Source organism: Centropristis striata, chromosome 7 (genome assembly GCF_030273125.1).
Source record: "Centropristis striata isolate RG_2023a ecotype Rhode Island chromosome 7, C.striata_1.0, whole genome shotgun sequence".
In the NCBI taxonomy this organism is placed as follows: Eukaryota; Metazoa; Chordata; class Actinopteri; order Perciformes; family Serranidae; genus Centropristis; species Centropristis striata.
Window position 1 is genome coordinate 32,616,354 of NC_081523.1, and position 27,650 is coordinate 32,644,003.

A 27,650-nucleotide genomic window follows, 5' to 3' on the forward strand; every position below is an offset into this window, starting at 1 on the left:
GATTGGATAATTGAAGTCTGAAGATTGAAGACATATTGGCAATTTAATAAATATAAACCACACACAAAAAAAAGGAAAAAATCAACTCTGTTATGTTTTCAGAGCACAGCTCTGTGTTCTCCTCCCGAGGAAATTTTTCACAGATATTTATATATGTATATGGGTGTTGAGGGGTATTCTTTGAAAGCTATCAGAATATCGTATGTGGTTGTTCTCTTAGCCCTCATTGTAACTGTGTGAATGTCTGGTCTACAAATCTTCTGGCTCTATTTCACTATGAAAGCATGCTAGATTAAAGTGCACCAGAGCATCAAAGTTGTTGCATGTGGTTGTGATTGCAGTAAAGGGATCTCATATAGCACATGAAAGTCATACCGTTTTTTCACCCCACAGCTAATTGAAGTGGATCTTAAAGTTGAGTCTATGGTACTTTGGGGGCTCCTTGAGAGCCTGCGGCAACTTGGAACTGTTGGGCATTCAGAAAAGACCCTGTTAGGAAGAACAGAGTGAATTTAAGTTAAGAATAGCCACTAAAGTCATCTATTTTAATTTTACCAGCATTGTTTTCCGGCAGCATTACACTGATAAAACATCAGGCCAAGCACAATGAACTACATCATGGCCGTAAACCATATTGCTTCTCCTGGATCTGAGGCTCACCAATTGGTCAGCACTTCCTGGGATAAGCTTTTACCGATTGGGTTGAGCAGCGCAATAACCGAATAATCCTTTGGTTTTTAAAATTTAAAAAAAAAGGAACCACCACCTCTAGTCTGCCACCTTCATAATATGCAAACAAACAGTCCAATAATGTCCTCAGTTCTCAGGCTCAGGCCAATCACATCCACACCGACACTGAAGAGCTTTTAAACTAGCTCAGAGATCTTGGCCAGGGATATGGGTAAGGCTTTTCTTAAATCTTCCAACTCTGTCTCTTCTGTAGAGGATGTTGGTTGGTTTCAAGGGTCCTTCAAAGTGCTTCTAAAATTGTGTTGTAAGTTGTCCTAGACCAGGGGTAGGCAACCTGCATCTTCAGAGCTGCATGCGGCTCTTTGGCCAAGTTATGGAATTGAATAAAAGTTATTTGTCTAAATTTGAATTGTCTAATCTAACAGATTATTTACAGTGTGAAAATGTGAGAGAGAAAGTGTGTGCGTGCTTGTGTGTGTGCGTGTGCGCGCGTTCTATGGGGGTCAGTGAACTATACTAAAACGCCTTAACCGAGTCGCCTGCATATAGACTGATAAATATGCGTGTGTACAGGCACGCGTATTGCGAGTACACTAGATAATGAATGGGTGACAAGTGTCATGCCATGTGCGAACGTAGCGGACACCTTTGCGCACGCTTGTCTCAATGTACAAATAATTATTTACTTTATGATGACGAATTTTGAGTGTAACAGCTGCTTCGCTTCACAATTCAAGCAATCCCTGTATTACCAAGAGAGACCGATGAGACAGTTTAGGCTATTTAAGTCTGCATGTGCACACGTTAAGGCGTCTGAAGCGTTGGCTTTAGGACAATAGTGACAATAGGACCTGACAGTTGTTAATTTTCTATGTTCTGCAGCATATCCACACAGATCAGCTGTCTCAGGTTCATACGGGATTGTTTATAAGAAAGCATAACTTATAGATCCCCAACAGAGCTGTGGGGCTTGGGGTTCCTGTGGATCCTACCCCTCAAAAGCCTTTGCTGCTGCTGGTGGAGCCCACATAACACACCTACGTATGTATGGTGGTGAAGGAGCGAGGGCAAACAAATAAATCTGTTGCATCCTTTTGTCAAGAGGTGTCACAGATGTCTTTGTCCTCCACTATGACACACTACACAGGAGAAATATGTATGTTAATGACCAAATAACAATCAACAAGTAGTTAAAGTTGAAAAAAACCCACTATTATATTTAATTTATTAAATGTTAACCCTTAGAAAACCTAATCTGTTTCCTTTGGACCGTGTGGGTATGGTTTAAGATTTGATAGACAATGTAAGGCAACAACTCCTCAACTGTAATCAGATTTTGATTCAAATACTGTTAAACCCTGATTGGTACATGGACATATGTGACACCAGGTATTGCCAGATGAGCATTGCCCACTTAAAACCAGTAAAAGAATCATGGACTAAAACACAAATACAGAAATAACACTCATAGCAAGAAGGTTATTAAAAACAAAATGTTTTCAAAGCCTTTAAAGTATAAGAATGGCTTAGGGAGAGTAAGTCAATCTGATATACTTTTCGTGAAGAAAAAAAGAGTTTCAAATAAATCTCCAGAATAGACGCTCAGACATAAGAGAAGAAACTTTGTTTCAAGTTGATAATTTTGTAGCAAACTGTGTCTTGTGTTGAACACACAAAGTCATAAAGAACAAACACTAACTGTACAAATGAAACGGTGAAACTCAACTTCATTAGACATCCAGACGTCTTGTTGAGTAAGATCCCTGATGCACAGTCTAAAGTGTGACCATATTTGTGTAAAAAAACAATTTGTTTGTTCAAGTCTTCTTTTAACAAATGGACTAAAAAAGCATTCTGTGAAATAAATGATTGAGTGTATGATATTTCACACTGACTTGTTCATGTAAACCAGGATTACATGATAAAAGAGTATGTTAACCCTGAAATGAGGGAAACACAGAAAGGGAAATAACTTAATCTCTGGTTGAGTTGTCGCGGTAACTGACTTTGAGAACCTAACGAGCAGGTTTTCTTCATCAAACTCTGAGTTTCTCTCAGTTTCCTCCCTCTTTCAGAGACAGATACGCCGTTTCAAAACACATTAATCAGCAGGTTACTGTATGTCAGAATCACAATCCTGTTTTGGACATTGCTTTGTTACTCCGTGACTGTGTAAGGTTAACACTTTTATGCACATGTGTCGTGTCTTTGAACCCTCCACTCTTACCCCTTTCCTCTGAGAGTGAGACAACCAAAGTCTTATATTCCTGGGTTAGCTACAGAGCTGGAGTCACTACATGGTTAGTCTAATGGAAGAGCAGACCTGCGACCTATTGCAGTATGTGATGATACTAAACTAGCCTAAGACAGCTCACATCACTCCACTTTTCATTAACCCTCCACTGACTCCATGTTGCTGCTCACATCAAGTTCAAGTCACTAACATGTGGAAGTGGAAGAAGTATTCAGACCCCTTACCTCAGTAAAAGTACTAATACCACAATGTGTAATTACTCCACTTTAAGTAAAAGTGAACTTAATTCAGGGAGCAGAATCCTTCTCTGTCTCCCAAAAATGACATCAACATCTGCCTCTTCTGAGATGATGTGCTCTCTCTTTCCCTCAGTCTTGTCACTGTCACTGTCTCTACAGATTTGTCATTGGTACCTTGCTTGAGACAAGAGGCTGCCAAATTAATACATGTAAATGTATATACCAATAATATCAACAGCAAAAATGTTTTGTTGGAAATCATTTAGCTTCAGAGGAAATTGTATCACTGAAATGTTGACTGACAATTTAGTTAATTTGTTGTCCATCAAAATATCTGATCTTGCAATACAACATCCACTACAGAATCAGCTGCATCAAGTGCTCTTTGGTTATGTTTAGGCACTCATTGCTCTTGGTTAGAGAAGTATCGTGGTTCTAGTGAATTACGGAAAATGTCAGTGCAGTATTTTGTAGCACAAAGTACATGTTTGTTAGTATTTAACCAAAACCATTTGCTAAGCTAACCACGTCCTGATGACACTTAACACAGATTTCTCATGGATGTGTTTTTGGGTACATCTTGAAAACCTATTGCTGTGTGCCTTATTTACCCACCACATTCCAAACATAATTACAAGTGTAACTAAATCAATTACTAACATTATGTTCTCTTAAAAAAAAGATCACGCCAATCTGAATTTGAGTATGGAAGGAAGAATCAAGGTACTGAATAAAAGTATGAACGTCGAAGGGTCAAAAGATGAGGGATAGGGATGTGGGGAGGCGTTGGACCGTGGATGGATGGATGGAAGAGAGCGTAGATGATTTGGTGTTGGCTGAGGGCGCAGAGACAGAAAGGAACCAGGGGAGTCTCTATGCACTGATACAGATTGTGCCCCCAGTGGTTCCTGTAATCGAGCCGAGAGAGAATAGAGAAGTAAAAGCAAAAGGGGATTTGGGGGGTAGCGATTGTAAGAACACTGTCAGAGTTGAAGGCAGTGAATCAGTGTGCTTAAGTAGCCTACTTTTGCAGAAGTAGGATATGTTTGAGGTGCGTTTTTTGTTCCTGAATCTTTTTTATAAAACTACATTTAAAGCTATGTCTGAAAACCAAGATGAAAAGAAACATGCTTTTTATTAGTAATATTAGTAATGCACAAAACTATGTGATGAACTACATGTCGTTTATTAATAGTTCCGTGTGTGGTCTAACTGTGTTTGCTTTCCACAGAGGGACTAAAGGCAAAGACATCAGCACTATCAAGTCACTGAGGGTTCTCCGAGTGCTCAGGCCTCTTAAGACTATCAAACGTCTGCCAAAACTCAAGGTAAATAACCAAAACCCAACTAACCTACAAGCCCCAAGCACCACAACTAAGATATATAGTGATATATATACATTTTAATAGGCTCAGTCTTTTTAGTTTTTAGCAAAGAGGAGGAAATTGTGCAATTTTAGGGGACCACTTTTAGTAACAGATTAATCAGACACTTGTGTGTGAGTGTCATAATGTCACTTCGTGCAACAGTGGATGTTTCGGACCGAACATTTCTGGGGACTCGCTGAGAGTAACTGCTCGCTTGGAAGGTCCCAATAACTGTACACCTTCAACAGCTTTTTCTGCTTTCCCTCTGAACCACGCATGAAGGCACAAAGGATCTTCGATGATTGGTAATGCCATTTTCCAAAAGAATTGATTGGGCACAAGGCAATGCTTTAATACACTTTGATTTAGTGTCTCAAAGGTGTGCAACCAGGGCTTCCAGTTCCACCACGATGGAGTAGAGGAAATGTATTCATCTTATCTTGACCAAAACATTCACTTCGACAGGCAGCTCTGGATTTGACTTGACAGAGAAGCTGTTTGCTATGAATCGAACCTCAGGCAAAGGCAAGAAATCCAAACCATCGCTTTCTACAACTGCGGCCTCCTCTGAATGTTTCATGATGGTGGACCAAGCAGAATCAGCCATCTCCCTCAACGTGCTGAGAGCCAAGCTACAATCATTGCGTGAAGCATTGCTCAGTAATAAATAATAAATTAGTAATAAATCTGAAATAGCCGGCCTACGCCAAGAAATTAACAAGGACATCTCATCTCTGCGAAGAAACCAAAGCAGACGTTTGTAGCATTCGCTCTGAGCTAGCAAATAAGCTATCTTCACTCTGTGCTGTGCAGGGCGACATTTCCAGGGAGAAATCGGACATGGGCAAAGCTCTGAGTGACACCGTGGATCGCGTTGGAGTGCTAGAAAAAAGAAGAAAGAAGAATTGCTAGCGAAAGATTGTAAAAAACTTCAGGAAAAATGCATGGACATTGAAAACCCGACCCGGAGACAAAACCTGATGCTGATCAGCATTGAAGAGGGAGCTGAGGCCGGTCAGCCAGCAAAGTTTGCCGCTGCCTTCTTTCCAGTGGTACTGGGGCGGGTCGTCATTTCAATAATTCGGTAATGATCGACCATGCACACAGAACGCAAGCACCCAAACCCAAAAGAGGAGAGAGGCCCCGTGCTATGGTTGTTCGCCTCCATTGCTACTTGGACAAGGAGAAAATTTCTTGGTTTGCCCAAAAGCAACAAATTTCCTCTGTAACCTACAGAGGAGCCCAGGTGCATCCCAGATATGAGTTCAGAGGTCGGAAAGTTGCGGGCGGCTTCCAACCCGGTGAAGGCGAAGCTCCAAGATGCCAAGATTAGTACAGCCTGTAATATCCAGCCAAGCTCACACTCATTATCCAAAGGCAGCAGAGGAATTCTATGATAAGAAGATCCCTCCGACAGATCAACAGGATGGTTAATAAACTCTGACGAGGTAACAACAGCTGACTAGCTGACATGCTAGTAGTTTATATCACAAAACACAGTCAGAGGACAAGACTCATGTCAACACATGGTGCCTGTTGCTGCTAATGTTAGATCGGCAGTCAATGTTATGTACAGACTTTGTAAAGTATGTTAACATACAGTATAATAATGGATGTTATGGTAATAGTCTGATGCTGATATAAGGATACTATGAGATATTGTGGGAAGCCCAATTGAATGATGAATGGGAACATAATAGTGGCACACTGGTTTTTCTTCACTGCTTGGATGGACGAACTATTGTGATTTATTTATTACGGCCAACTATAACTAATGACAGCTTTGATGTTAGATTTTCTTGAAGTTAGTTTCAGTTTGTTACAAGCTGAGGCCAAGGTGGTAATTTTTGTTTACATAATTCGTCCAACACAGGTATACCACTAGATATGAAAATAAATAGAAACCAGTAAAGATTAGTAAAATTATATATTTCAATATATATATATATATATTTATTATATATTTCACTTGGGATGGTCGCTAAATCTCTTTTTCTCTCTCGCTTCGGCCATTTTTGGTCACCTGGGCTGCATTAATATTATTTAGTATATATATATATATATATAGTTTCAGACAGATACACACACACACACACACACACAAATACACACACACACACAAGACAAACACCAACACCTGTTTTATTATCTTACATGACATCCTCCTCTTTTCCATTGTGAAAACCGTTCATCCACACCATACTTTCTGGAGGAAATGCAGTTTATTTCTTATGCCCTTTCACAATATTTCTAAGCAAACTGTCAATGGTACATTTTTAACAGCCTATTTGTTCTCTCATATTAAGACACACATGTTGAAAGCTTGATCTGTCACATACCTAAGCAACGGTAGAGAAAATATACTGAAAACTACAATGCAGTATCAATAACATATGGGTGAGAGTCACGGGCCAGAGTCAAGCACACTCAATTTCTTTAGAAATGTTTTAGTTTGCCTCTTAATCACCAAATCAAATGTGTGTGTGTGTGTGTGTGTGTGTGTGTTTCTGTGTATCCTCAGGCGGTGTTCGACTGTGTGGTCAATTCTTTGAAGAACGTGCTGAACATTCTCATTGTTTACATCCTCTTCATGTTCATCTTTGCTGTCATCGCAGTTCAACTCTTCAAGGGAAAATTCTTCTACTGCACAGATGAGTCCAAGGGCCTGGAGAAGGACTGCAAGTTGGTCCAAAACCCCCATTTTGTGCACTGTTTTTTTTTATTTTATCTCAGAAACTTTTACATTGTAAACAGTCAAATGTTGATGTGGTGAAAACAGACCCTTTACCTGTCTCACCCCACGCTTTATTTATGCCTCCATGTCTTCCAGAGGACAGTTCCTAGACTATGACAAAGACGAGGTGGCTGCCATGCCCAGAGAGTGGAAGAAATATGAGTTCCATTATGACAATGTGCTGTGGGCCTTCCTGACCCTCTTCACTGTCTCAACTGGGGAGGGCTGGCCAACGTAAGTGCAGCTCACTTAACTCGCTCTTTAGGTTACAAACCTGTAAGGCTGTCATAGGTGAAACTATGTCTATCTGTGATGGATTTGACACCTGAAAAAGCAGGATTTATCATTCTGGGATGAGGCAAAAAATACCCAACTTGTTTGTAGTTAACTAAACCGATCACATTCAATTTCACAGAACTTTATTTTGAGTTTTAGAGGAGTGGATTCCAAAGATCATCTTCATTTCATTAAATAATACAGTCATTACAAAAACATTGAGGCTTGAGTATCTTTTTGTGTCAGTGCTTTATCACTCAAAAGAGCTCCTGGCTGCTGCTGCTGGAACCACAGCTAATGTGAGCAGTGACACTGACCTCTCACTAATTAATACTAATTTTGGAGGGCAAATAAAAAGACTGAGCTGTGAAAAGAAAGATTTGTGTTGGCAGCATTTCATGAACACATTGATCTGTTGCCTTTTAGTGACAGTAAAGACTGGTAGTTACGTGTCCATGGTGACCAATTTATTAAAGTCCTGCTGGTGTCTTTGCACTAGTTACTGTGTCATGATTTTATTTAGTGAGCAATTTGCTGATGAAAGATGTAAAAAAAAAAAAAAAAAAGGCAAGACACAGGCTTCTACTGGAGGTCATTTATACAATTCACTTCCCATAACCTGAGGGCTGTTGTGTTTTAGTGTGAAAATAAGCCTTCATATCAGTATTGTTGCATATAATTATCATATGTTACACATTCATAAAGACTTAAATGTCAATTTCTGTTATTGGGCATACAATATACATACATATATTTTTTAAATATATTTGTTTTTGTTGATCTGTTTTACTACTTTGGAGAATAACATTAAAGGTTAGATATGTTGCTGTGTCTCACCTTCTGGATGTTATTGTGGGATTAATAAAGTAATCTTCTTCTTCTTCTTCTTCTCTTCTTCTTATGTTGTACTCCTATCTCCTTACAGTGTTTTGAAGCACTCTGTGGATGCTACCTTTGAAGACACTGGTCCAAGTCCAGGTTACCGGATAGAAATGTCCATCTTCTATGTAGTCTACTTTGTGGTCTTCCCTTTCTTTTTTGTCAACATCTTCGTGGCTCTGATCATCATCACCTTCCAGGAGCAAGGAGACAAAGCCTTGTCTGAGTGCAGCTTGGAAAAGAACGAGGTAAAGCAGGCATGACAAACAACTTCAGCTTTATGTTATGTTGACAGTCAGTAACGCTAAAACAACGCCAAAGTGTGTAACAAAAACAATGATCCCAGAAGAAAAAGAGGACTCATTAGCATGACTCAGACTCACAGTTTAAATGTAAAAAGTCTTATCTTGAATGAACCAGGTATGGAACACAGAAAGTCAGTTACAACAATACATGCTGAAGTCTTCAAATTGCAAGGCAAGATCTCAATGAAAGATACAGAAAAATGGTCCAGAAAATACAAGGATAAATAGAAAAAAAAAGAGTCTGTGATACTAAGATAAAGATGTAATAAGAAGAACTGGCACAGACAGAGAGGAGCACAAGGAGGAAGGGCTAATGAGCAACAGGTGAAACATTATAGTTACCCACTTTCTGACAAGTTAACAGAAATATAATTCAGAGAAAATTGAGAAGAATTCTCAAAATGTCACATTTTGGAGCAGAAGGTCGTTGGAGCAAAGATGCAAAAGAATTGAGAGATTTAAATGATGAAAAAAAATGTACTCCAAGTCATTTTTGAGATAAATGTAAAAAGGCAAACTTTATTGTTACATTGGCACCTTGAGGTCAAAGAGTTGTACTTGTAGCGCAGGCATGTCCAAACTATTCCACAAAGGGCCGTGTGGCTGCAGGTTTTCGTTCCAACCAAGCAGCAGCACACCAGACTTGACTGAGTTAATCAACTGATCTCAGTCTTCAGACAGTTGATTGGTCAAACTGTGTGCTTTTGCTTGGTTGAAAAGAAAACCTGCAGCCACACGGACCTTTGTGGAATAGTTTGGACATGCCTGTTGTAGCGGGTGGAACTGGTAACCCACCAGCCAATTTTGGTGAGTTTTGATCATACAGTTTTTGCTGCAAGAACACCTTTGGCAGAGAAGTAGAAGTAATAGAAAATGAAGTAGTTTTACTTTATTGTTAATTTTTTACCCTTGATACTATCAAATGTTATAAATGGATTTGCATGAAACATTTAGGGGAGGTTTGTCCTGAAACAGAACTTTTCACGATAGTATTATATTTACAGGAGACTGTGGGGCTTATATTCTTTGAGACATAACCAATCTGTCACTTTTACTAAAAAAATGTTTTACTGATTGGTCTTGTGTTTGAATGTTTGAACATTTGAGTATAAACACAAGCAGTGTCCATCACAGATAAAGCCATCGACACACAATACATTTGGAATTTCAAAACAGAAGATGTGTGTGTAATATCTAAGTTTTAGAATCTGTAGCTTTTTTGCAGCAACATCCATATTTCAAGCATGGTCTGCTGTCATGACTACATATGTGACTAAACTGCAACTTGGCTTGTTAGTGGAGTCATACAAACAAGGTGGTAATCCTGTTCTATAATTACTTAATCGAAATTAATGTGTTATTTGGACAATCCTCATATTTACTACTTGAATTAGGGCCATTGACACCCTGTATGCCAGCATGCAAAATAACTGATGAAAACAGAACTGTCCAAAAGCAATGACTAGATGTTCCAACATGCTGGGAGTAAAAGAGTAGGTGTTACAATATAATCCTATTAGCCAGTGTGTTGTCTCTGTATTCAAGCTATTGTTCCAAAGAGTAAGTGCTCCTTTTTGTCTTTCTAGACTAAAACAGTCATCCTCCTTTTTTTCTAAAGTGGTCTATTTTACATACCAGCTGCAAAGTCAGTATAGCAAAGGTGTGGTTTCTTTGTTACAGAGGGCTTGTATTGACTTTGCCATAAATGCTAAACCTCTGACACGCTACATGCCCGAGAACACGCAGTCTTTCCAGTACAGGATGTGGAAGTTTGTGGTCTCAGCTCCATTTGAGTACTCCATCATGATCATGATCGCTCTCAATACCGTGGTACTTATGATGAAGGTAAGAACATTTGAAGAGGACATTATTAACACAATACAAACTACACATACTTATACTTTATTTTGTGCCGAGAGTTAGATTAAAAGATTGATGCCACTCTCATGTCTGTACAATATATGTATATAAAGCTACTGCATGCAACCAATTTGCTTAGCTTAGCATGGAGACTGAAGAAAACAGCTAGCCAGGTTAGGTAACATCAGTACAAAAATACTGCAAAAGAAATGTATTTTATTGATAGTTATGCTGGTTGAACTAAGCTCGGTCAACCAGTTACCTGCTGTAGCTTTATTTATAAGAGTGGTATTGATCTTATCATGTAACTCTCAGCAATAAAACAATTAAGCTTTATTTCCGAAAATGTTTAACTATTCAGTTAATAGTGTTACACCGTTATACATGTCAACAAGACATGATTAAAATGTGATAATTTACCTCTGTATTTTAGTTCCATGGAGCTCCAGACTTTTACGAAGTGATGCTGAAGAACCTCAACATAGTCTTCACCACGCTCTTCTCTTTGGAGTGTGTCCTCAAGATCATTGCTTTTAGTCCATTGGTGGGTAAACTTCATGAAACCACTTTAAATATCCTGAATCATAAATAACAACTAATAATTTTTGACTGTTACTTCTCAGAACTACTTAAAGGATGCCTGGAACGTGTTTGACTTTGTCACAGTGTTGGGCAGCATCACTGACATCCTGGTGACTGAAATCAATGTAAGAGCACCTGTCCCCACCCACTACACCATCACCTCAACATGCTTAATGCACTGAGTCTGTACCTGTCCCCACCCACTACACCATCACCTCAACATGCTTAATGCACTGAGTCTGTACCTGTCCCCACCCACTACACCATCACATCAACATGCTTAATGCACTGAGTCTGTACCTGTCCCCACCCACTACACTGCAAGAAAGCCAACTTGTATTTTTTGGCCTAAAACAGTGATTTAAGTTGGTAAAATTTAGGGCAACAGTGTAAGTTAGCACAACAAAGAAAAGCCAGTTGTTTGCTCAAAAACAAGTTTGTGAGTTGCTGTTATTTATCTTTAAGTTGGGGATCACATCAAGGGACAATAGTTCTGCTAACTCTTATTTCTTTGTTGTGGCTAACTGATGCTAGCGGATAACAGATGCTAGCGGCACTGCTTGTTACAGCTACAAGAGTAGCCATTAGCGTATCAATGCTAACTCAAAATTGTGGTCGCAACATTAGCTGACATTTCATAGCGGCGTTACAATCGTGCCAATTCAGCACATTGCAGAAGTAAGGATTAAAAGTTATTACAATGTAAAATTATGAGTTAGTACAATTTACAGTTGAGTTGACAAAAATCTGAATTCAGAGTTGAGCAAACTCAAAAACAAAACTTAAAATATTTAGTTTAATTGTCCAGCTTTTATCGAAGTTTGTTGCCTTGAAATTTTGAGTTCACCCAACTTTTCTTTTTTTGCAGTGTACACCGTTACCTCAACATGCTTAGTCTGTACAACACATGGTTAGAGATAGCCTGTACAGTAAGCTTTCTGCAAACAAACTTATTAGCAAAGACAATCACATGGCAGCCATCCAGATATGATTGATTTATTAAAGAGGGTTGTTAAAGGGCAGGGTTGGGCAGTTTCTTTATATCCACCACAGAGAGATATTTTTGTGTGAGGTTCATCTTAGAGAAATACTCTGGAATAAATAAAGACCGTCAGAAAACACAAAAAGCACAGCAGACTTTCATGCACTAACCTATATATGTGTGTGTGTTATGAAGTAGCTTTTGACTGAGTTACATGTGTGTATTTGTTGAGCTGTATCCGTTGATGTTGTGCAATATGACTATTCCTGTTCTCTCTGTGTCTTTGTCGTTGTCTTTGTCTTCCTCTTTCTGTCCCTCTGTCTCTCCCTTCATCGTCATTTCTATCTTGATGATTGTCACTACCGGTGTTGCCATGCAGACCACGGTGAGTGACTTTCTGGTACCATGCTCTATTATTAGCTTGTCTACTATTTTATTTAATATAAACAAGTTGTCATCTATCGCATGTGAGTTAAAAGAGTACTCCCACATTTTTAGTATTGCTCTTTTATAAAGTTGGGGAACTCCTTTGTGAATGTATGTAAATGTCAATTAATGTGCAACAATATTTCCCAAACCTTTGACAAACTCCTCTCTTTTCAGCTAATTACCAGTCTGACACCTGTCTGTTCTGCCGTGCCACGGTAGCATGCAGCTCCTCACCGATTGCCTTCATGATTTTACTTGTGTAATTGATGAGTCTTTGCAGGCTGTAATAAACATAATTTACTTAATAATTTAACATTCTTATTAATTGCGATCCTTTCGAGTACGAACTCCAGACCGGCCCTAATCTCATCCTGAGCTTTAAACCCTGTGGGAACAGGTGCAGGTTTAAATAAATTTTAGCATTGGGTGTGAATTGTCGTTAACTTCTATGCCTTTAATGTTGAGAGCCTCACTTACTCCTTCATACATCACTAACCATTGAGGTAGAACAAACACTGTTTTGGAAGTTAGAGACAGGGCAGTAGGGTTTTCATGGTATTTTGTTTGAGTTTGAATTGAATTCGGGTTGTTTTTGGGCCGCCAGAGCTATACATAGCTGATAGTTTCACCAGTGGAAGGGTCGCTCGCCGGCGTCAGCCGTTCTGGGTCGGCCCTCATTGTGTGAAGACCATATTGGTTAAAGACCAGCAAGCCCACCTGCGCTAGTCCACCGAGCAAGGACACAGACTGTAAATCCTTCTCTACTGCTCTCACTCTCACAACATGTGCTATGAAAACATCCCTGTCATTCATGGCTACCGAAAACCCATAATCTGTCGCAGACGATTCAACCCTGAGAACCTTTTCATACTCAGGAAAGCCTCACCCACTCACCCTTACTATAACTTTGGCTTATGGAAGGACAAGTTCGACTAAAGTCCTTGTCTTCAAATACAACTCTGAGTCCTGCCACATCCAGAAATACTTGGATGACACTGCTATTGTGGCGTGTATCAGGAATGGACAGGAATCTGAATATAGGGATCTTATAAAAGCCTTGACATGGAGGTGGTGCCAAGTTATAAGTATCTAGGTGTATACCTGGATAATGAGTTGGACTGGTCCCTAAACACAGACGCTCTCTACAAAAAGGGGCAGAAACTCTTTTTCTTCTTGAAGCTCAGATCTCTGGACATCTGTAGTAAGATGCTGCAGATGTTTTATCAGTCTGTGGTGGTAGTGTGGTGTTTTATGCTGCAGTCTGCTGGGGAGGCAGCATCAGACACAGAGATGCAAGGCGGTTGGACAGACTAGTGTAAAGAGCTGGTTCTGTGGTTGGAGCCAGGTTGGACACACTGGAGGAGGTGGTGGAGAGATAACCTGTCAACATGTTCCAGGCCATCTTGAAATACCCAGATCATCTGCTACACAAAACCTTTATGGACCAAAAAAACAGCAGTGGATGGCTCCTCTCTCTCCGTTACAGGATGGAGAGATTCATAAGATCCTTCTCTCCTACAGCCATCAGGCTGTCTCATTCTAACAGAGATCCTACCAGACTAACTGAATTTCCCCTCAGGGATAAATAAAGTAATTTTGGTTTGATTTGATTTGGTTTAAATCCTGATTGAAAATCCTCATATAAACTATTGTGATGTAGAAAATCACATAGCTGATTTGGGACTGCTTTCTAAAGGATCTTAGAGAGGATGGGCAGGTTAGATATTAGTCTATAGTTTGCTGAAATGCCAGGATCTAGATGAACATTTTTAAAAAGAGGTGTAATTACAGCTACTTTAAAGGACTGTGGCACATAGCCTGTTAATAATGACAGGTTGATTGCATCTAAGAAAGAAGTACCAGTTAAAGGTAGAACCTCTTTAAGCAGCCTTGTTGGGATAAGAGACAGGTAGACGGTTTAGATGAAGAGATCTTTGAGGTTAGTTGTTGGAAATCAATGGGAGCCAAGCAATCTAAATATATATCAGGGTTTGTACCCGTTTCTAAGGCTCCTGGGTTTAAAGATGCCTTAGTGCCAGTTGATGGCAGGAGTTAGAGAATTTTATATCTAATATTTACATTACTTAACAATACTAGTGAGAGTCTTAGGAATACATGGTTCAATAGAGCTGTGACTCTCTGTCATCCTGGCTACAGTGCTGAAAGGAAATCTTGGGTTGTGTCATGGGCTCTGAGGAGATCTGCTGCACCTGCTGAGCTCAGCTGGAGCTCATTCAGAGCTCATCAGGCTCCAGCTCCCTGTCGTAAAGTGATTTACGCTGGAATTTGTGCTGGTTTCTACATTTAATTGATAAATGAGGGCCAATGTGAGCAGGACAATTACAGCAACCAAAAACTCTTTCAATATACATATGAGCATATGAGTATCGTTGTAAGATAAACTCTTTCCCAAGTGAGGTATGATCCAGAATTGTATCAGCTCTTGGAAACATCCAGACTTTTATATGTTTGATCATGCATGCTCTACAATAAAGAGCCAGGATAAGTATGTTGAGAATGCCTCCTTTACCAAGGAACTACTGTAGAGTAGTTTTAGTCTTACTGTAGAATCATAATCCTGATGCAAGTTAAAGGGAATCATCATTTCACCACTGATTTGGTAAACCGTTGACATGACTTTTCAGATAATGCAGCCCTGATAAAGGTGTGTTTATCAGTGTATTTTGTTGGTAATTACTTGATATCTGTGTCTAACAGGACAGGCTGCTGAACCTGAGCTTCCTGAGGCTGTTCAGAGCCGCTCGGCTCATCAAGCTGCTGAGACAGGGTTATACAATCCGCATCCTGCTGTGGACTTTTGTCCAGTCCTTTAAGGTGCTCAGACATTTTCTCATGCTCACCAATGAGCACTTTAAGTCAGTCGCAAACCAACCAAGCACCCCATCACTCTTACATCTGTGTAAAACAACATGCATGCCTGTGAGATTGTATTATTAGCAATAGTAGTAGTATAAGTAATCTTCTACCCAACTCAAACATCCTGGTTGGAATTAGTAAGAAGTAAGAGTAGGGTAATAAGTAAATAAACATGTTTTGGTTTCCTGTTTCCTGTCCTTTAGGCCCTGCCTTATGTTTGCCTTCTGATTGCTATGCTGTTCTTCATTTATGCCATAATTGGAATGCAGGTGGGTGATGATAAAATGTTATGGCCTGTAAGTAATTTGCAGACTGCTAAGACATTACAAATCACTTTCTCTCACTTTGTCTCTGCTGTAGGTGTTTGGCAACATTGAGCTGAATGAGGATACAGCTATCAATCACCACAACAACTTTCGCACTTTCCTTCAAGCTCTCATGCTGCTATTCAGGTATATGTATCTATCTACCTACCTACCTACCTACCTATAGATCAATCAAATGGGCTGACAGCCCAGTAGGTAATGAGTGACTGCACCAAGCCATAGTGCTCTTTAAAGATGAAGTTGAACCGCATCTAGATATGATGATATTGGACCTACTAGTTATTATAAGGAAAAACAATAAATGCTAGGAGTTGTCGGTCAGGCAGAGGTGTACAGCAACAATGACAATGCAACTTCTTTCCAAAACTTGAATTATTACATTTACACAAAAGAACCCAGAGGGAAAACATTCTGCTCATTCATGCTCAGGGTTTTGTTTGCGGCCCCAAAAGCAGAACATGAGGCTTTTAGAACGTTGAACAGTTTATTTACAATATGTACAGGATTGTGTTGAAGTTCTTCCATAAGGCAAAAACTAGGAGAGCACTGGGGAATGATCTTCAGTAAAATGCTGACACTGGAACGGTAACTGGAACACAGAAAAAAAAATGTGAAAAACGGAAGCAAGAAGCGAGGAGCAAAAACAAGCATGAAAATTCTCAGTGAGAGCCTCAGAGGTACTGGTAGGTAGACAAACATTTTGAAACATGAAAAATGGGAGCAAAAACAAAAGTGTTGCGTTTATATTTTTGTTCAGTGTATATTTACACTTGCATCTGTACATGCTCTCATTGAAGCAGCCAGTGCAATTCAGGAAGTTCAAAGGTTACCCACTGATCCCAGTCAGATTAATTGTTCTTTCATTTGAATACCAAATGGCACTGCACATCTGAGAAACATAGCCAAACACCATAACTTATTTTCAGACTTTTTTCTAATTTTAGTTTCAATAGGAAGGCATTCATGGACCCTTAAACATATTTTCTCAATCAGCTTCTATCTGCCTTTATGTCAACATTTTATTATTTTGTAACTTTATAGCCAAATCTTTTGACAGTTGTTGGGTTGTTGCTTATGATCAGTTCAACCGGCATGCATGGTGTGTGACACCAGAGGGACATGTTCTGATAAGGGGGCTATTGAAGGGCGAGTCTGTTGTGTTAGCTCCGCCTACCCTCACTGGTGGACCAACCAATGCTGGGTGATGAAAAAACTCACTAACTTTCATCAGTTGGCAATAGTCTCAATTATTATTTTGAGACATTATGCGGTGCCATGTAGTGACTTAACAGGTGTTTTAATGAAAATCCTCAAGTTCATTGCTTTAAGCGAGACATTGTTAAAGTAACATACTTGGCCAACCAAGTCAATTTATCTTCAAGCACACTTGCACATTTTCAATTCAACGATTGTTGAGTCTACATTAGACCAAAATACACCACAAAATACAACCATGTCTGTTTACTGTTGTTGAAACTGAACTACAGGCCAGAAGAATGCTGACAGGTTTTTATGTCTCTTCAATTAAAGCTTTTCTCTTTCTCTCTTTTGTCTGTGTGTTTTTGTGCATCAGGAGTGCAACTGGGGAAGCCTGGCATGAGATCATGTTATCGTGTTTGAGTCACAGAGTCTGTGACGAGCGATCAGGGTCCCATGGGAAAGAGTGTGGCAGTGATTTTGCCTACTTCTACTTTGTCTCCTTTATCTTCCTCTGCTCCTTCCTGGTTAGTACTGAAACATACCTAAATGTAGCCACTGTGAGTTGGCCTGATTTCTTCTGAAATTTGCATGGCAGAGAAGCTCAGATCCATTTTTATTCCACAGTAGTGTAATATATGTATAATACATTTAACTCATTGTATAGGTATGTCTTTTACCTATTAGGCGAACCATTGAAAAATTAAGTTTTGAAAATGTTGAAAAGCCAATTCAGGATTACAGTTTTAATGTCATTCATTATAGACCCTAACAATTTTCATGCTGCCTTTGTCAGTGCATTTTCTTCACTCTGAAAAACACGCTTTCATGAAATTAAAAGACACTTATCAACAACTTGTGTGCTCTGAAGGCATTGATCAAAACTGGAATATTTGGTTACTTTGCTGCTCATATTGATTTTCTAGAATGTAAAATCAGAGTTGTTTTTTTATTGTTAAACATTAATTCTCACTTTACGACACAATTAAAATTAAAGATTAATACTGTTTTTGCACACAAACACCGAAACAGCGAACAGTGAATTTGTCCTCTGCATTTTACCTATCCTTTACACACCAGTGACCACACAATGCTAGGAGCAGTGGGCAGCACATTACTGTACAGGGGAGCAGTGTGGGGGTTAGGTGCCTTGCTCAAGGGCACCCAGACTCTGACCTGTCCATTCTGGGATTTGTACCGGCGACCCTCCAGTTACAAGCCTGATTCACTAATGTCATTAGCATATTACAGAATACTAAGCTTTGTACAATGTACTGGTATAATTATAAGATTCATCATCATTAGTAGAGCAAATTAACTTAAGTCTAAAATATTTCTTGGCCGCCAGTCAACAAAATAATCAAATGTGTTTGCCCATTTGTACTTTGGCTCTTTCCATAGAGGGTATACAGTGCCATTAATACTATCATTCCTGTTTTTCCTGAAACTACTCTTTTGATCCACCAACACTTAATGAAACTCTCTATAATTATAAAGTCTATTTTTCTGAACACCTGAATACAATATATGTATATACTGTACTTATCCCTCAAAGGTCATCACTGTCAAGATGGTTGCCATTGGTAAGCAGCAAAAATAATGTCAGAGTGGGCTGTGGCTCAGTTGGCAGAGTGGTCGTCCACTGTTTGGAAGGTCTGAGGCTTGATCCCTGACCATGGCAGCCTACATGTCGAAGTATCCTTGGGCAAGATACTGAACCCCAAATTGCTCCAGATGCTGCGTTCATTGGTGTGTGAATGAATTCCTGATGGTGGCAGGTGACACTGTTAAGTGTAGTGTAAACCGCTTTGAGGGTCGTAAAGACTAGAAAAGTGCAATATAAGTGTAGTTGAGATAAATTAATTTTGCTCCAATTATTCTTCATTTCTATTTTAAAATGTTGCCAAAACACAGTCATGGACTCCATCTAATGTCTGTGTTTCAGATGCTGAACCTGTTTGTGGCTGTCATAATGGATAACTTTGAGTACCTAACTAGGGACTCCTCCATCCTGGGGCCTCATCACCTCGATGAGTTCATCAGGGTTTGGGCTGAATACGACCCAGCTGCATGGTATGTTCATGCTACCCTCTGGGCCGCAGAGTGTAGCATATAAAGTAACATGGGGGGGGGGAACAGATACACTAACTTTACTCCTCTCTTCTCCATTTGGGACTAAGGGGCCTTAATGAGGCCTCATGCACAAGCCCTGTTCCTAAAGTTGTTGTATGCAGTCAGCCCACTGATGATGATTGTTTTACTTTTGAGCTGTCTTCAACGTTTGTTCATCAATGTGCTTGTTCTTTTCCACAGCGGACGGATTTCCTATAAGGATATGTACAATTTGTTACGCGTTATCTCACCCCCTCTTGGCTTAGGGAAGAACTGCCCTAATAGGGTAGCATACAAGGTTTGCAAATACCAGACATTTCCGTCACTAGGGTGCTTTGTGTACCTCTATGCGAAAAGACTTTTAACTGAATGGCTGTGCACCAATGAAATCGCCTTTACACTAGCACCCGCCCCTTCAAATTGACTGGCTTTGGTTGATGATGCCGGAGTGGAAACAAAGCTTTCAAAGCTATAGCATTGTCCAACATGCTGCCTGCCATGATTACTTTCTACAGATATGTCTGTAATCTTGAGCAGACTTGTATTACTTGCCAGCTCACACCCTTAGGTGTGGCAGATTTGTGATATTGGGCCATATAATTTAAATTTGACTAGAAATTGGGTTGGCGTTGAAACCTTTGTCTCCGTGCACCCTGGTTGAAGTACCAGTGGGATGTCTGCAAGCATGCTGAGGCAGACATCCCCATTACAATGCCGTCATTTCTCTTCCCTCCCATCAGCATTCTGTGTGTTGGGTCAACCATCCTACCTCTTCTCTCCCCTCCTCCCCTCCAGCCAAACTCACTCTTTACCATTCCGTCTTTCCCCTCAGGAATCCTGAGCTCCACATCGATGCATCCCTGTGCCATGACACGAGGATGACATCCACCTTACATCTCACTCTAGGAAATCTATTAACAACAGATTTCTGTTTTTCCTTTTCATTATTCTCGTTTTGTTTGTTTCTTGCCTTTGTTCTTCTCCTCCTTCTCTAACTCTCCATCCTTTTCTGTTTGCATTTTGTTTATTTTTGATTTCCTACCCTGTGAAGTGGGCGTATCAAGTACCTCGATATGTATCAGATGCTGCTCCACATGTCCCCACCCTTAGGTTTGGGAAAGAAATGTCCGCCAAGAGTCGCCTACAAGGTAGACCCTCATCTTCCTCCATCTTCTTCCCTATGCTCGACAATCTTTCTCCTATTGGCGCGAACTCACGTCAATGTCTGTGCTCTGCAGTGTTCCCTCGTTTCTTCTTTGTTTTGCTAGTGCTCCGATATTTATGGTGTAAGCCCCTACCTCATTTTTACTGTGTTTACTGTTTCTTTATGTGGGCCAATACCCATCACTAATGATAATATAAGAGATCTTAGCTATGAAATTATGTTGTTTAACATATATTATGTTTATGGAGAACATTTGCGCCCTTATGTCATATTATTATGCCCAAGCTGGGGTTTTATTTTGTGGAGCAGTGTGTGTGTGTGTGTGTGTGTGTGTGTGTGCGCGTGTGCGTGTGTGTGTGCGTGTGCGTGTGTGCGTGTGCGCGGGTGTGTGTGTGTGTCTGCATTTCTGCCGTCTATGTGTAGCTTCTGTTGCTTTTCTGTGAGAGTAATATTTCTACGTGCTTTTCACTTTGTAGTTCTGTCTTTGCTGCCCATTCCCTCTCATTCCTTTCCTTATCCCATCTCAGTCTATCCACTATTGGAAATATTTGTGTGTGGGTGTATGAAATTGTATGTGTTTGTCTATGTGTTAGAGTGTAGTAGTATTAGTGCTGCACAGCACAGGCAAAAATATGTCAATGTGATCATTTATTCTATGTATTAATTTATTTTGGCTAAATATTGAAATTGGTAAATGATAAATAAACCACATTTCCACCTGGTATTGACTTTTGATCTGTATCTGGATATCACAATCAGGAATAAACAAATGTTAATGCAATCATCATCAACATCTAGCAGTGGTCTGGCTACATTGTGATGAAATCTCAGAAAACTTAGTTGCAGCAGTAGTTCTTTCAAATTTCTCCACTAGTTCTGATTAGCTTTTTACAGAACAGTAACATTATCCAACTAAAGATAAGTTGAAAAAAGCCTCTATTCGTTCCCAAAGGGGAAATTAGTTTTTTGCTAGAAAACATTGACAGAATAAGTACACTGAGAAATTAACAAGAACAGATGGCTTCAGTGGCTTTATTGGGTTTATTCTTGTTTAATTCCAGTAAAAGCTCATGTTTTGGCATATGCCAAAAGAAATTAAAAAATATATATATATAAATATGATCATAAATGTTCTGTTGGCTTTTTAACACCTTCAGCCGTAAAAACAATATATTGAATGAATATGAGATAGATGAACAAAGAGGAGGACTTGCATAGTTGGCAAAGTAACAGGATTGGTTGTTTTTAATATCTTTTATTTTTCTGATTTAATTGTTCTGTTTTGTTTTTAATGTTATATTTTCATTTGAGTTGATGGATTGGTGAACACTATCAGAAAATTAGAATTGTAACATATTTTATTGTTTCTTTATTGTTTATTGTTACAGTTTATTGATAAAATACATAAAGGGGTAAGACTTGTGTAAATGTTCACAAAGTATCTCGTATAATGTGCTGCGTTTTTTGGATAATTTTTTTACATAAATTTAATACAATAAATAAAATCTAAATCTAATGTGAAATATAATAAGCTGGCTCTGACACTCGAACCTTGACTTGCAGATTTTTGTTAGGATTAATCTTTTTTTTTTTTTCAAATTTTTTTCAATTAACCACCAATTAATGCAAGTTGAGATCTACTAACACTGTAAGCAGCATCAAGATAATACCAAGTGAAAACACAAAGGTCTGTGATCAATATGTTATTATTGGATAACAAATCCAGTTGCAGATTGCACACTCATACCAGATGTAAATGGGGTCCTATAAAGGCTGGAAATGTTTGGTTAAGATTTAAAATATGAAATCTCATTCACTTTGAATTTGTAGACAAGTATTCTGTCTAAAACAATGTGCACTGTTTCTCTCTGTCTATACTGCTGTCTTTCTAATGTATTGTGCAGTCTGTGGTTGTGTGTGAACAAGATGTGACCATATGCAAATTGGTGTGGTTGTAGAAATTTGTGAGTGTGTGCGTGTGCGTACGTGTGTGTGTGTGTGTGTGTGTGTGTGTGTGTGTGTGTGTGTGTGTGTGTGTTTACATGTTTGCCCCTCAGCTCTCCATTCCTGTCTCATTCTGACTCTGGTCTTTCTTAGTTTCTGCACTGCCACTGATAGCACATGTAGATGAATGCTTTTTGTGTTCAGGGGAGCTCAACTCTTACAACAACAATTCCACAGCATTCTTTTTGCATTAAGTTAGTAATATATGAACCAAGTCTTCCTACTAACGCTGTCCACGCATGGTGGAATGGACACTTTATTGTTAGCTACCACTGAGCATACTTAACCACCTCAACTCCAAGTTGATGATTGCTAGGATGGCAACCACAGAGTCGAGCTCCTACGACTGTCGAGGCACATTCATGGTTATGCGTTACATGGCTATTCTCACCATTTTTTCGGTCAATGTCAGTCTTGCAGCAGTGCACTTTGACTTGCAGCGTAGTGCATACTGTAGCCAATAGCAGTGAATGTGAATGTCTAGTTTGTCTCCTCTGTATGTTCTTGTAGAGAAGACTTTTTGTGTGCTGAATTGAGTCTCCTCAATATTTAATGAATTTGGTTTGGTCAATTTTGGCCAAACTTGCACACAACAAAATTAAGCAAAGCATCTTAAAAGTACTTTAGAGAGTGGATCCATGGAATGCACTGGATCACAGCAGCACACAGATTAACTTCTCTGGTTGAATTGTATGTTCTAATGGGGTTGTTTGCCTTCACTCAGTGATCGAAAGTCTCTCTGTCACCACTCATCCCCTCTCCTCAGCGCCTTGTCAAAATGAACATGCCCATCGCTGATGACAACAGTGTCCATTTCACTTCCACGCTGATGGCCCTGATTCGCACTGCCCTGGAGATCAAACTGGCCTCAGGTCAGAGAAAGACACCACACATTATTAGAATAGAAGATAATTAAAAAGAAAACGTATGTCTCTCTGGTTTTCCGTCCCAAGAAAAGACAACAAAAAGATAATGTTGAGGAAAACACTCAAAGATAAATTGTAGATCTATCAGGACAAGTCACTTAGTTATGTTGAGATGACATTTTTAGCTGAAATTTGAATGAAAATACAGAAGTTGCAATGACAATTTTGGAATGTATCAAATCTGCTTTACTCCTTACAAGTTTGTTCCCCTTTCATTCAGACCAATTGAAGATGATGTAGTGCTTTGGGTTCCAATGTCTGATACCCAAAACTAAACAGAGAAGTTTCTGCAATGCATGTAAAATGTGACATTAGAGAGCAGTATTTAAAAGCCAGGTGATATTTATTGTTCTCAGAGCCAGAAATAAGCAATGTGGCTTCCATTTGTACTCACTAGAAGGCTTTGTGCTGCATTGGGTGTCTGCTGGATTTTGTCTTCTGGCTTCACTTTCAATATCTGCCTTTTTAATGAAGATTTCCCATTGTAAATTAGATGTAAGATGTTTCTGTGTCTCGTATTCCTCTGCCTTATTTAAAACACAGTTTAAGAAACTGTGGCTGGTGAAAAATATGTGTTTTAATAAAAGATTAAAAGTCTCTTTCTCTGTGGATTTCCAGGCATGGTAGCACAGCGAATATCTGATGCTGAGTTAAAGAAGGAGTTGTCTACAGTGTGGCCCAGTCTCTCTCAAAAGACCATGGATCTGTTGGTGACGCCACATAAACGTAAGAATTTCACAATCATCTACATTTTGAACTGGTTTCATACAATCCCCTTGTCACAATGTGACTCAAAGACAGGTGAGTGAGAGACACACTGTTCAAAGATTACATTAATTCATTTATTTAACAAAAGTAACTATTATGTGTACAGTGGTATGCAGAAGTTTGGGCACCCCTGCCAAAAGATAAAAATGCATATTTGGTATATATTGATCTGAAAAATTGTCATTATCTTGACTTTTTGGAAAAGGGGAGCAGAAGGATCAGGTCGTTTTGAAAATGTGGCAGTTCTAACAAATCTTTTCTGAACTAGATAAATACTATGGAGGTTGGAGGCATATGGACACTATGTTCTTATTTCTTTTCACATCACATTGTAAAAAGGTAAAATACATTTTTTTTTTTTTTTAAAACCCATTTCTCATCCCTCTTGGGGTGGTATCTGTGTCATCCTCAATCTCGGGTCCTCTACCAGACGCCTGGCAGTTTGAGGGTTCTGCGCAGTATCTTAGCTGTTCCTAGGGCTGCGTTTTTCCTTATCAAGGCTTCAGATGTTATTCCCCAGATCTGCTGGAGCCACACTCCCAGCTTGGGGGTCACTGCCCCCAGTGCTCCTACTACCATGGGGATCACATCTGTTTTAACCTGCCACATCTGTTCAAGCTGTTCTTTCAACCCCTTGTTACTTCTCAATCTTTTATGTTCCTTCTTCCTGATGTTGGTGTCAGCTGGTTTTGCCACATCTATCACCACTGCCTTCTTCTGCACACCACCACTATGTCGGATTGGTTAGCCTGCAGCTGTTTTTTTCAGTCTGGAAGCTGTCCCACAGCACCTTAGCCCTGTTGTTCTCAACCACCTTCAGAGGTACGTCCCATCGGGATTTGGGTACTTCTAGTCCATACTGTGTGCAGATGTTCCTGTACACTATCCCAGCCACTTGGTTGTGCCTCTCCATGTACGCTGATCCAGCTAGCATCGTATACCCAGCTACTATGTGCTGGACCGTCTCAGGGGGATCTTTGGACAGTCTGCATCTTGAGCTCTGAGGCTCGGCAGATTTTAAAGACTTCACATGCTATTAACCAGACTTTTTAAAGACTCAAACACAGCAGTCTGCCAGCCTGCGAGACAGTCTAAAGGACGCTGGCTGCATCTGATTAAGTCAATGGCAACCTCGGTGGATGCCTTGAGGGAGAGAAGCAACATCACCTCAGCCAGGGTCTTCAACAAAGTGGAGGAAGTCTGTGCTGCCCTGCCACAATCCCTGCAACATTTCACTAGAAACTGTTCCATTCTGGGTACAGCTTCCTCTCTCTGTCCATTGCCCCAGCTGTGGGAGAGTGGCAAGAGGGAGGGTGCCAGCTGCTGTGCTATACAATTCCACAGCTGGACAAGTTTCGGGATGCCGAAAAGAAAGTACTGTATCAGATATGTGTGAAGGTCTTGAACCTACGTTATTTGGCAGGGGTGAAGCAGTCGAAGTGAACTGGAGTTTTTTGGCCCAGACCTTTCCCTGAAAAGCAGTTGGTGGTCTCTGTACAAGCTGCCCATTGAAAACGGACGGCGGACCTCCAGTGGAGGATCGCACAATTGGCAATAGCTACAAACAGATACAGAGAGCATCTGGATCCTGAGCTAGGGGAGGGTTGTACTTTCTGCTCTCAGACTGAAACACTGGCATATTTGTTTGTTGAGTGTTCACAGCTGTCAGTGCTGTTCGAGCTGTTAAGAATGTGGTTTAATTTGTTTGTTTTGGGCCCAAATACACAGTCCGGAAAAAGACTGTTCGCAATTTGGTGAACTTTTCTGCAAAGTCGGCCATTTGGCTGACACGCAGGAACCACGCTCAGAGTGTTGGCAGTGTGGAGCCGGTCCTGGTCCTGGTCCTGAAGGGACTGCTGAAGGCCAGCCTGAGGGTGGAGCAGGCCTACTACCACATGATGGACAATGAGCGGGGCTTCAGTCGGATGTGGGCTGTTGGGGGTGTTTTATGCTCTATGGGGAGGGGCAGAGAACTGAAGATTCATTTTTGATCAAAAATAGTTTTCTGTTTTTGGTCGGTGTTTCCTTTATTTTGTTTGTTTTTGTTTTGTAAGAATTTAAGAATGTAAGAATTGTTTTGTTTACCCTGATGATTGTAAAGTAATTGTTTTCATCCTGTGAGATGGGTGAATAAAGGGACTTTGAAAACCAAACCTCTCCTCTCCTCCCCTCCCCTCCCCTCTGCTCTTCTCCCCTCTCCTCTCTCCTCTCCAGCCAATGAACTGACGGTAGGGAAGGTTTATGCAGCTCTCATGATCTTCGACTACTATAAGCAGAATCTCGCAAGAAAGAGGCAGCAGCAACCGGGCACATCAGTCTCCCAGGTACAGCATACACACCATACTGGCCTGCACACTTCATACTCACACAAACACACATTGAAGCAAATACACATTGAATGTATTAGAGTAGATTGATATGCATGTGGCCACATATATTCAGCTTGCACACACTGATATATGCTTTGAATGTATGCCTGCATGCATACACACATGCCAAGAATATGCTTTTGTATGCACTAGCTATTCATGGGTTGTTTAGGAAAACTATCAACAACTTTGCCTAATTAATGTTTCCAATATAAAGGCATCCAGTAATTGGTTAACTGCTTAATAAGCTTGTATCAAAGGCACATCTAGCAGCCACATCCAAGATGAACCTGCATTTGGCTGCTTGATGGTGATTATTTGCTACCTTGCACATCTACTGTATGGATGCATGTTTCTTTCTGCACACAAACACTCACACAGATGTACTTAAAACAAGCATGAATGCAAGAAATTAATATTTTGACCCAAGTATCTACATCTGGGTGGCATTGACACCATGCATCATACCTGGGTGCAAAATTTCTTGCCTGCTGCCTCTGAATGTCTTCAGCATGTTGCCATACATCTCTTCTCCACAGTGCAAAGTCGGGGCTCTGTTTAAGCCATTGCTGCCTCTGACTCACATGCAGGAGAAAGATCTGCCTTCGTTGTTAGACAAAAGGTTTCCGCATCAGCCCATACCCAATCCCAACTTCCAGCCACAGACCAGACCTAGCTCCAACTCCCTCAACAACGGAGGCACACTGTAAGTTCACACTACTAACTCTTGAGGAACTAAAATTCAAGTTATCAAAATCAACATGTTCAGTCAAGCTGACAGTAGGTTTAGGTGTGGTTTACGGGCCCCAGGCTAAAAATGAAAGCCTAATTTACTTACAAAGCAGCAGATTATCAGCAGCTATTAGTTAGCAGCTGGAGTGATCCAAAAACTGCCCTCAAGATACACTGTGAAAGTGTTAGGAAAGTTTGGTAGGTGCTCTTCAGTAGATCACCAAACTAAGAAAATGGGGATCAGTGGGTCCAGCAGCTGAGAGTGTAGAAAGTGGAAGGAGTGTTGAAATGGATGATACAGTTTTTACAATTGCTTAAGCACAATTATGATCTGCAAAATGGTACACTTCATTCAAAACTATACAATCATGTATCATATCCTAAATTTTGTCACCATATGGCACATACATGGTTCACACAATCTGATTGTTTGAACCAGTTGCCCACTGTTGTCTTCAGTTTAAATCACTTCTTACATTCTTACTTTTCTAATGATATAGCCTTTTTCAGAGGTCTTTTTTGAGTTAAGTAAATTAATATAATGACCAATCACAACACAAAAAATACTGTATTGCAC

The 27,650-nt window shown here is 40.0% G+C and overlaps 1 protein-coding gene across 1 annotated transcript in view; it reads left to right on the forward strand.

The window, feature by feature from the left end:
• cacna1ba (calcium channel, voltage-dependent, N type, alpha 1B subunit, a) overlaps positions 1 to 27,650 on the forward strand; it is a 148,629-nt gene that overhangs the window by 98,711 nt on the left and 22,268 nt on the right. Inside the window, exons 28-44 of the mRNA XM_059337834.1 lie at positions 4,415 to 4,511; positions 7,072 to 7,232; positions 7,381 to 7,518; positions 8,486 to 8,687; positions 10,425 to 10,589; positions 11,038 to 11,148; positions 11,228 to 11,311; positions 15,316 to 15,432; positions 15,678 to 15,743; positions 15,835 to 15,926; positions 17,374 to 17,524; positions 18,943 to 19,070; positions 20,161 to 20,257; positions 23,045 to 23,150; positions 23,823 to 23,930; positions 26,187 to 26,296; positions 26,881 to 27,047. Of these exons, the coding sequence (XP_059193817.1) occupies positions 4,415 to 4,511; positions 7,072 to 7,232; positions 7,381 to 7,518; positions 8,486 to 8,687; positions 10,425 to 10,589; positions 11,038 to 11,148; positions 11,228 to 11,311; positions 15,316 to 15,432; positions 15,678 to 15,743; positions 15,835 to 15,926; positions 17,374 to 17,524; positions 18,943 to 19,070; positions 20,161 to 20,257; positions 23,045 to 23,150; positions 23,823 to 23,930; positions 26,187 to 26,296; positions 26,881 to 27,047 (2,100 nt within the window). The remainder of the gene's footprint in view (positions 1 to 4,414; positions 4,512 to 7,071; positions 7,233 to 7,380; positions 7,519 to 8,485; positions 8,688 to 10,424; positions 10,590 to 11,037; positions 11,149 to 11,227; positions 11,312 to 15,315; positions 15,433 to 15,677; positions 15,744 to 15,834; positions 15,927 to 17,373; positions 17,525 to 18,942; positions 19,071 to 20,160; positions 20,258 to 23,044; positions 23,151 to 23,822; positions 23,931 to 26,186; positions 26,297 to 26,880; positions 27,048 to 27,650) is intronic.